This window comes from Argopecten irradians, chromosome 6 (genome assembly GCF_041381155.1).
Source record: "Argopecten irradians isolate NY chromosome 6, Ai_NY, whole genome shotgun sequence".
Classification (NCBI taxonomy): domain Eukaryota; kingdom Metazoa; phylum Mollusca; class Bivalvia; order Pectinida; family Pectinidae; genus Argopecten; species Argopecten irradians.
This window is the reverse complement of record NC_091139.1, coordinates 16,403,395-16,414,532: the sequence shown is the minus strand read 5'-3', so window position 1 is coordinate 16,414,532 and position 11,138 is coordinate 16,403,395. Positions and strand designations below refer to the sequence as shown.

At 34.1% G+C, this 11,138-nt stretch overlaps 1 protein-coding gene and 2 long non-coding RNA genes across 4 annotated transcripts in view; 2 read left to right on the top strand and 1 right to left on the bottom strand.

The window, feature by feature from the left end:
* The first annotated feature begins 223 nt into the window (after window positions 1–223).
* On the top strand, window positions 224–1,551 carry LOC138325152 (uncharacterized). Its single transcript, XR_011208732.1, has 2 exons — window positions 224–899; window positions 1,289–1,551. It is a non-coding gene; the product is annotated as an uncharacterized lncRNA (long non-coding RNA).
* A 1,517-nt stretch (window positions 1,552–3,068) lies between these two features.
* The window catches only part of LOC138325154 (uncharacterized), a 12,979-nt gene continuing 4,909 nt past the window's right edge, over window positions 3,069–11,138 (bottom strand). Inside the window, exon 4 of the long non-coding RNA XR_011208734.1 lies at window positions 3,069–3,239. This is a non-coding gene — a long non-coding RNA (uncharacterized lncRNA). The remainder of the gene's footprint in view (window positions 3,240–11,138) is intronic.
* LOC138325146 (receptor-type tyrosine-protein phosphatase alpha-like) overlaps window positions 10,339–11,138 on the top strand; it is a 20,877-nt gene continuing 20,077 nt past the window's right edge. Inside the window, exon 1 of one of the 2 annotated variants that reach the window (XM_069270601.1) lies at window positions 10,339–10,499. In XM_069270601.1, the coding sequence (XP_069126702.1) occupies window positions 10,367–10,499 (133 nt within the window). In that variant the 5' untranslated portion in view covers window positions 10,339–10,366. The remainder of the gene's footprint in view (window positions 10,500–11,138) is intronic. The other variant, XM_069270602.1, reaches the window with a different exon arrangement.

Sequence of the window (11,138 nt, the reverse complement as noted above, 5' to 3'; positions counted from 1 at the left end):
TATAGAAGCGTAGGACAGCGTATCAGAACCTACATTAGCGTATTTCTACCTAGTAATGCCCACATCATTAGACCTAATTTAGCGTATTATAACTTATTATAACGTATAATAGTGTACCAAGGCGTACCTCCACTACCTCATTTTTTAAAACAAAATACGCTAAGGTACGCTAATAGCGCAAGTATAATCGGCCTTAAGGTAGTTTTTTCTGGTGAGGATTTTGACGTGAACAAAGGGACGTAACTCTTTAGCACCATTACTATGACGTAAACCATTTTTAAAATATGTTTTGGTTATTAAGGTGTTTACTGTTAAAAAATAAACTAAATGTGATGTTTCCATGAAGTCACAAGTGTTTATTTTTAGTTTTAGTAAAAAATAGTATCATTTTACGACATATCGTATATCGGCGCAATGACCGGAAATGTAAACAATGTCGGTCGAGTTTTCATGTGTGTGGTGAGAGTGACGTCTTTCAACCGTCATTAGGAAAATAATATAGAGTCAGTGCACTTGTAATGTGACACTAGAAGAAAGACAAACATGAAACACCAAGATTTAGTATATCGTGGAACTTTAATCAATAGCAAACTGAGTGGTGACTAGACGTACAGACCAACTTGCAGTTGGGCAGTCGAGCTCATGATTATAAACTTGTCAACTGGACATCTGCCCTGGAATGTTGAAAGAGTGATCATGCTGATAATTTACGACAGTGTGTTTGATGATGCAGTTGCGGAAAATAAACCCTGTCTTACATCGATTTCACGTAACTGCCTCTAAGTACTAGTACGTAATACTGACTGACACTGTTCAGAATATCTAAAGCTAACAAGTTATTCAAAGTCGCAAGATCTAGATCTTCCAACTGACGGCAGTAAATAAGGTACATTCTAAATGTAAGTACATTTACATTTTTATTACATTATCTATAAACGCAATTATCAAATGCAGTATATTAACAATGTGTAAAACACTTATTCTATAGCTAAAATATTGTACATTGCACACAGGTTATATTCCCATCAGCCCCTTCACACATACAGTTCAAGTACAGTTGAGTACATGTACAATGTGCACACATTCATTTATCAGATTTAGGTCTATAATTTATAAATGATTCTAGGTTAGGGTATTAAGAAAAGAATGAAAACTTGTTCATCTCTTGTCTCTTCTGAACTGATATTGTTGTAAAATTTATGAAAGTAACAAATCATATTTCTTTGGCACATGAAAGGCCTACATGATATACATCTGTACATGTATGTTCTCATATTTTTTTTTACAGAATGGCTGCAGGCACATCACAGTATTATTCGACTAGGAACCACTCCAGGAGCAAATTTGTGTTCAACATGTGTGTACAAGAGGAAATAAAAATTCTGTGATCAAAAACATTTTCAGTTTTGGTACTCTTAACAATTAATTTATCATAATAGTGTAAAATTTTCTTGGAAATGTGTCATACACATAATGTGAAAGAGGCATATATACCTGGTGTATGTTATCAGGTGAAATTCTATTATGTGAAATAAATAAATCAATAATGCAGTATTGTGTTAGCTTCTTTCATGTTGGATATATAGACATGAACTATACAAGTGTAATATAAGAGGAGCAGACAAATACATGACAAGACAAGGGTTCCAATCTTGGATCTCAAATTTACAGATAAACTACTGTACCTAATACTGATTCAGAACCATTACACATGTATAGGAATAGTCTAGATTAAATTTCTTATTCCTGCCAATGAAGTCAATTTCTGGTGCAAAATCACTGATATATACATGTAGTACCTTTCACATACAATGTACATATATAAATATATATATATTATATATATATTTAAAAAAAATAACAACAACAACAAAATTTCTTGCTAGCACTTTTGTTGTGTCATGATTGATGGCTCTTTATATATATACCTGGTATATACTTATTAGCTGTAAGGCGGAGTAAATTAAACATGCATTGATTAATTATTTTTGTATAATAATGAATTGGATACAGAAGTCTGAAGCAGATGTGAAATGGAATTCTAATGATTTATATTTTTTTTACAACTTATATTCACTATTGACATCATATTTAAAATGGATATTTCTTTTCCGACATTTAAATAGTTATGGCATTACAACATTCATTCTTCTTGTGAAAACAATAAAATGTTAAATATATATAGGTGAAATTAAAAAAAAAAAAAAAAACTATAAAAAGACATTTTTTATTAAATTAATTTATTCAACATACTTACATAATTGTAGGTATGTAAAATAAATATGAATATTATAACTAAGACCTGAACTTTGTGGTTCTGTCAGTCATGTTAAAAGTGGCAAAATTTAATATTATATATGATTCTCGATGTCCTCTATTTGTATCTGAAAAACAATATAAATTTTGAAAAAAAATTAATTAACTATATACTTTTGCTATTTTGGAAGAATAAGAAATGTTTGTTGCAATGTTTGTATTAATTTGGATGCACCCCCAAATGAATAGCAATGTATTTGGTAAATCGGGCCAGGGGAGATAACTCTGTAATTTTTTGGTTTTCTCTTTTTTCATCATTATTTCTAAAGTTTCAACACTAACCTATTATTTTTTTTTCAAATATTTGTTCATTTAGGTCTCTTTTATCATATGAAAAAAATGGAGAAGATGTATTTACAACAATTTGGATAAATTTTAGTTTAAAAGCTAAAATAATGTATTTAAATCATGCCATACATAATCAATCATACCTGGATGAAAATAAGAAACAAATGGCAACACATGCGTTTTCATGTACAATTTTTTGCTCAAACTTTGTAAATGACATAGTCATGAATCAATTTGAAGAAGAAGAAAATTAACCTGATACTTATATTTTGTTTATTTTAATAATTATTGTTCATAATTGAATTTTTCATGGAAAATTGATGAAAAAAGTGTAAATAAGTAGGCATTTTCAAGAAGCTATAGAGAAAAAAGATGCACACCAACATATATTTTTTATTGCATTTTTTTGTTTGTCAATAACCCCTCTTTCAAAAAAGTCATAAGAAAAAAAACTGTATTCTAAAAGTTGTTCCCTTAACGCTCTATCAATATAAAAACAGTTGTTTTTATTGCGTTATTTTCACACTTCCCCATGCTGTTCGATCCGAATTACTTCTGTTCGTGTCAATGCATCAGTACTGGTGGCGTGAAACGAAGACAGGTAACTCTGATACAACGGAATGTCAATAGTCAAACTGAAACAAAAAGCAAACAAAAATATTTGTAATCTTCCAATAACTTCCAAAATTATTTTTGCGAATGGTTTTTAAGCTAATACAAGATCTGAAGCCGACATATACCGCTGACGACTGCAGAACAGACATATTACCTGCAAATAGTAACAAGAACAGAGATCCAAAATCCCCGCCAGGTACATTACCAAATACAGAAATATGTGCTTCAACAGAGCATCCAGTAGACCCCTGAGAATATGGTCTTGACTTCCAAAAAAAAAGATTCGACTCTTCGATTTCAAGCATATGACTATTTAAATTAATACTTATATGTTTGGGGAACTTCAGATTTCTCAGTAATGGTTATTTGACTCCTGAAACTACTAAACGTCAAGGTCAACTGGATGCCCTTTTCAAAAACAAAGTTTGATATTAATGTATTATTTATTTTCGAAACGAGATAAACCGATATATGGAACAAAAATACGTAATTTGTGATGATTTTTCAGTTGATAGATTCAGGGTATATCTGAATTCCCCTCCACTGGGCAGCACGGACTATAACAACGTTGTGGAAATTCCTGTAAGTTCGTATATATATACTGCTATACATCACAAAGGAGTATATTTCCTTATACAGTTTACAATACTTCAGTTTAGTGATACAGTTTAATTGACCAATCGTGTTATTCATAATCCCATTGGAAATGTTATCATCCAAAAATCTCCTTTTTTATTGATGACAATTAAAGAACATTTTTCTATAAATGATAAACGAGAAAAGGTTAATACCGATCGAATTTATATAACATTTGTGTACTGTCTTTTTCTGATTATCAAAAATTCATTTCATATCATAAAATATATGTAGTAACTTTTTTTTAAAATGTGTTGTAAATCGGAAGCTAGTACAATCAAGCAAGCTTCTGCAGTCATAAAGCCCATTTATTCTTACAATATGATGACATAACAATTAACACTTGTGAAATAAAACAAAGCAGATATATATCATTGTAATGTTTTGTATAATACGAATATTCTGCGTTACTGTCTTTAGTCCTACACCTCCAGAAATGGCTACATCGTTACACAGAACCCTCTACAGAACACCGTGGTCGACTTTTTAACAATGATAATGGACTATGACTGTGATACCGTAGTTATCATCGAAAACGACAACCTCGTATACGTAATTATACAATGTGTTTGTGTATACTGTAGAGTTCGCGGATTCATCCAAATTTGCGAAATCTAAAGTATGATTCTGCTAATAAACACATACGCGTCAGTTAGCGATTTTCTCCCAAAATAATATGGTGTTTGTTTTCGTGTTGTTTGAAACATGTAAACACTTGCGAAAGATTTCTTTAAACATAGTTTGAATGAAATAATAATGTTTCTACCACAATGTGTCGATTTATTCAACTCTCAGGCCATTAGTTATATGTACACACCGTTGATTATATATATTGATATTCCACTAGTGGAATATAACCTTCCGGCGTTTTGATTGGTTGAGAAATTCACCTTTGACCGGTACTACTTTTTCTACCCCACGTGATCAATGTTTACGTCGTCTGCTTTCAACGTCAACATCATGGCTGCGATGGACGAAGATTTGGTCAATATTGGCGACAGAGTGAAGCTATGTGACGGGGAAAGGGGAGTAATCAAGTCTATTTCAAAGGCAGACACTAATTATGGTTTCGACCGATTTGAAATTCAGTTTGATTCAGGCAAAATAGCAACTGAAGCCCGGTATCGGTTCGACGTCATACCGTCATGCCCGGGTCGCGACGTTACAATATCACAAACTAACGTTAGATCTGTCACGATATCGGAAACCATTCAGAGTACATTAACACCCCCAGTTGATAAGCCCCATGATCCATATTTGTCAGACAAAGATTCACTAGAAGATTTTGATGTTGACAGATTCATTGCTTCAGAGGTCAACAAAAACACTATGAAAAAAACTGATTTAGATATGAAAAAAGTACGAGATTTTTTTCAGAGTGTTCTCAAGGAAAACAGACCATTAGAATCGGTTCCGCCAGTTCAGCTGAACAAATTACTTTGTATCTATTTTATGAATGTTAGAAAGGAATATGAACCTGCTACCATTAGAAACATGGCATGTAGCATTGATCGGTATTTGAAATCGAAAGATTACGGCAAACAACTAACAACTAACAAGTGTAGAGTTTTCTAAGGTAATGGAGGTTATCACATCTAAGCAAAAAAAAGCTAAAACGAGAGGGAAAGGGAAATTTAGAAAAGAGGGCTGATGCTGTTTCAGACAAAGACATAGATAAATTGTATGATGTAGGTCAACTTGGTTCACACAACCCTGACAGTTTGTTAAGAACAGTTTGGTTTCTAAATACTGTGCATTTTGGCATGCGAGGTGTTACTGAACACAGGGATATGTGTTGGGGGGATGTTAAGCTATGTAAAGATTCAGAGAATAATGAGTACATTGAATTTCGTGAACGGCAAACTAAAACAAGGCCTGGATCAAATCCTAAGAATGTAAGGGCCGTCCCCCCGCGCGCCTGGGCTACCCCTAAAACCCTATCACGCTGCCCTGTCGCCACTTATAAGGTCTACCAATCTCGCCGTCTGCCAACATGCTGCCATGATGATGCCCCCTATTATATCGCCACTAATACAAACATGGACAAATCTAGCAGGTGGTTTAAGTGCCAGCCTGTCGGCGTAAATAAACTGGGAAGATTCATGACTACAATGGCAGAAAATGCAGGTATATTATTTTATGAATTCATCCTAAACTTCCATTATAATAAACAGCTGCTGTCAACAAAATAACAAAAACTAAGCCCCGCCCCTTTCAGATTGTACACAGGCTACATGTATACAATGTATAACAGTGTGTACTGAAACAGTACACGATGTCATGTTGCATTTCAAAATTTCACACAACAGTCAAGGTCGATTGTCCTGGTTATTTGCACTTTAATACTAAATGATTACTGAATTATGACCCATGATACAGGAGTTTTCAATATTTGCAATAAAAATGTTTTAGGCTTGACGAGCAAAACAGGGGAAAATGGAAAACGCCTCACGAACCATAGCGCAAGAAAGTATCTTGTGCAGAAGTTGAATGATAACGGGTTGCCTCCCAATCAGATTATGCAGGTATTAATAAATATTCTTGTACGTTAAATAATAACAAAAATGTGTGTTTTTCATACAGACTTACCTTTATTTAAGAAAATACATCCCATCACAAATATTTCGGTACAGTAGGCCTAGGGCTACTGTAACTTTTTTACGAATCACTTGCATATTTTTGCATTTTTTTATCCTTTCAGATTTCCGGACACAAGAACATCCAGAGTATTAACAATTATTCGACAATAAACTCAAACCAACATAGGACGATCTCAAGAACAATGTCGAACGCGCACTCAGAGCAGATCGGTCAGCCAGCAAACAACCCATCATCCGGCCCCCGGCCATCATCACTAGTGTCACCGAACGGCGATGTTCAACTTCAAAGCGTATCAAACAGACCACCATTACCAAACACGCTCCCGTCATTGTTTTCGGGACCCATTAATGGTGGATCTTTCACAATTAACATAAAAAACAAGTCCGTGTGTACTTGTAGGAAACGCCAAAGGCCAAGGGTGCTTTACTCCGACAGTGACACGGACTAGAGTGGGTTGAACAATCCGCGCAGGAAAATTACGTCACATGCCGAGGCCACACAACTGTTGAATTTGCGCGCATATAGTCCCCGGTCAATTTGATTTAAAGAGAACGAAATGACTGGGTTTCGGATATCAAATACATTTAATTATCATTATTTTATAGAAATATTTGTGTATTATCAATTATTAAAGTAATAAAAAATAATTAAGAAATTAAATGTTTTGCATATCAATTAGTTTCTGTATCATACAGGTTATATCACTACGCCTAATTTGCATACGGAACTCTAGCAAAAAAACGTGGGGTGCTATTGTCACAAAAACATTGTGGTAGAAACAGGTCACACCACTCGCAACTATTAGATATTGAATTAATTTCCCTCTCGTGAATTATTTTTTAAAAGTTACAAAAGACACTCGCTAAAGCTCGTGTCTTTTGTAACTTTTAAAAAATAATTCACTCGAGTGAAATAAATTCAATATCCAATAGCTGCTCGTTGTGTAACCTCTATATCTATAATCAATCAGACGTAAAAAATTAGCTAAACATCCGATTTGACCCAAATATTCTGTTTTATTTTGAGTGTGAAGTAGCCATGTTATGAAATGTTAATTTTCAGGAATGGTTGCCAGAAAAGGACAGCGAAAATTCTCATGGAGGTTTTGTAATCAAACATGAAGCAGAATAATGGAATTTTTCCAACACAGACATTACCGATTTTGTCATCGAAAAATAAATTTGACATTTAATCATATATCATAAAACCTAGCAGATATTTTTTTTTAAAAATGAAATGTGATGTAGCGTTTCACTACAACGGTAAAGAGCATATTTTTTAACCAAACAAACGTTTTATCGGGACTTTATATCGTGGAGGGTTGTTACGGGACGGATCAATATAGAGGTAGTGCAAACATTCGTGTCTGTATATTAACACATATGGACACAAACAGGATGGCCGGAGCCGCTGTTAGTCCCTCCTCAAAGGCAAACATGGAACCTTACAAGCATTTCCAGTCAATGGAACTTAGATTGAGTTAAATCGGGGTCAGACTGCCACTCACCTACTTCAGGAAAATCCTGGACAGGAGAAACTACCCCATGATATCTAGAAGAACTTGTAGAGACAGGAACCTTTGAGGCACAGCAACAGAAACAGTACTAGTAATAACAACCAGCTTCCTTCTCCTTCCGTAAAATGAGGACAAATACCTATTACGTGATAACGAAGATAGCCTAGGTGTTGTGCAGGACTGGCCATGAGCCCCAGAAACTGAACAGAGTTTACAAGGGGAGGAGTTATGACACGGGCGGCATTGGGAACCAGCAGCCTGTGGGTACACCCCTGACGATGTCCCGAGCGAGACATATCTGGCATAACACTACGAAATACGTAAACACTTACTAGGCAAGAAAAAAACCACGTTTAAAACGTAAAACAAATAAAAAAAAGCCAAAGGAATAAACAGAAGCAAGTGGCAGAACATTTTTGGTGATTTCGATCAAAATATTTCTTAGTTATGAATTTTCGTAGCTTAGACGATTACTTCAATCGATAGATCGCGCCGAGAGTGATTTACATTAAAAATGTCAGCAAAACATATTGGTGGATTTTCTTATTACTCAAATTGCGGTTATAAGCGGATAGCTAAAAATTGTCATGTTAACATTTCGATCCGATGAAACGATAAGTGTAGTTATCGTATCTGACGTCTCTTCATTTCATATTTTGTATTTGTTGAGGTTGTTTTTAAAGCTTTATAACCCATCAAAATATACACACAGTTCCAAATTTAGTCAACTTTCGTAATTGATGATGTGCCCTATACAAATCTAATTCGACAAATCAGCAGAAAAGTAAAATACAGATTTATGTTTTCTTGAGTTTACTCTTTTTCCCAACAACAGATGAAGCCTTTTCTACATTACATTCATTTTTTCTTAAATGGCTTTCGTCTCTGACATATACACTTTTCCCCTTAGATGAAGGGGTTAAAAGGTCACAATCCGACAATCGGTTACACAGTATATCGAGTTTTATATATATCAATGATACGTAGGGGAAGATTACAAGCAGAGGATTTTCGTCGCTTGTACTACCGCCGTGTAATTTGAGTGTGTATAGATCACGATTTAAACCGATTTTATTGAGTCACATTTTTTTTATTTGACTTTGTGAACTTCCCTCTGTGACCAAGGTAATCTGATATTTGTTTTATCTCCAACGTGCCTCTTTGAGAGAAAAAAATATCTGTACTAAGATATTAATCATTACCATAATTATCATATACCATGTAATACATTTAAATCCTAATAAGTTTGATTGAAGACCTCTCAAGATATCATACTTTTATATTTTTACTCACTCTATCGCTTAAATATCTTGCAGGTAGTGCGTTTAACCTATGTTGTTCGGTGTTTCAAAAATTCGAAAGCAAAAAAAAAACAAAAAAAAAAAAAATATGTACAGACAACATTGTCTCTGAAGACCATCCCACGGACAGGGGAAAGTTGTCTTAAGGGGTCTTTGGGGGTGGGACAGGAAAAAGTTTCTTTATACACAACTCATAATTGTGTAATAAATGGAACACTATGAAACTGGTTTTAATAAGATGATGGTCTGTATAAGGGCCGGTCTCACTGTATACTTTATTACATCACTCACCTGAAGGAAATTTACTCGTCATATGTGAACAAACTTTCCTTAAACAATATGTATTATGTGAGACTTTATCCTCAATATCTTTTTTCCGGAACAGCATGATAATGATGAATAAACATTATCCGCTTGCACATAGTCAGAATTTAAATGGAACACTAGTTTCGTTAAATTTAATAAAGCTAGGTATAACAGTGGTTATTTGAAGAGAAATGTCACCTGATATCTCAATAATAAAACATTGACGTAGAATGTAGGATAGCATGAATGCGTGGATTCTTTATACCCGTATACAGTGAATATAAAACTCACACTATAAAAAGATCTATTGACATTTCGTATAGTCCTTTGAATACCTACTGCGCGTTACTTCTGTCGCTTAATAGATATATCTCATAATAGTGTTTGCAAAATCATTATGCAATATACTTTTAAAAACAATCGACGACAATTGACGATTTACATGTGTGTCGTTATAACAGGTTACTCTTCCGACTTAAGGTATATATCACCATACTTAGCCTATATAAAATGTATATTTTTTCCCGAACCATTGTTTGTACACTGCTCCTCGTTTTTAAAGTGCGTTGTTTCTGTAAATAGCCTAGTCTAGATTCGTCGGAGTTCCAAAGCCATTTAAAAGGTACACGGGTGTTTCACAACTTCCTTATCGAACTTAATCTAACAGTACAATGATCTATACAAATATAAACTCGTACAGGTGATGTCCGGTGAAGCGTGAACCGGTTTAAAAACTTTCTTAAAGATGTGTATATACACACTGCCGTTCGCCTTCGTATACGTTCCGATGTACTTCCTGGTCGTTAATACAATAATAACACAGAGGAGGATTAAGACGGAGATGTCGTCCAGAAACTGTTTACGGTACTGGGAGATATTCCTTGTCATGTTGTTCTTTGTACAAACAACAAGGTCGGAAAGTAAGTTAACAGCTTTATATATCGCATTTCCTGAAAAAATCTTATTTAATGTTTAATATCTATATGTTACAGAACTTTCAGTTACGTATTAGCTACTTCTTATTGTTATCAAGACTAATATGTTCTTGACATCTAGTATAGCAAGGCGACATAATTGATAATTTGCTTTCCAGCGTTCAGGCTGTGTCGGTGTATACACAGTTAAAAGCCGGTCTATTTCATAAGATAAGATAAGATTTATTCTGGTTCAGAACAATCATGAGTCCTCTATACCAGACTCGTTTAGATACATATTACATAAGTCATAAATGCATTTATAATCTGTACACATCATACAAAATTGTGGTATTATGATATTGTTGCTTCGTGATTGAAAAAAAGTTCCTGATTCTTCCATTGATTATCCAACTTATTCTTACACGAATTTACATTAATTGCTGATACTACATATGTACATGATCTGACAGTTCATTCCAAATATTTACAGTTCTTATAGCGAAATAGTTCTTTCTGAATAATGTTGTTGATCGTTTTGGGAATGTTTTTTTTCGTATGTCTTCCAGTACTATTGCGGTCTGATGCATCTTTATGCAATAAGTAATATGGCATTGAAACATTCTTTATCGTAGAAATGACTTG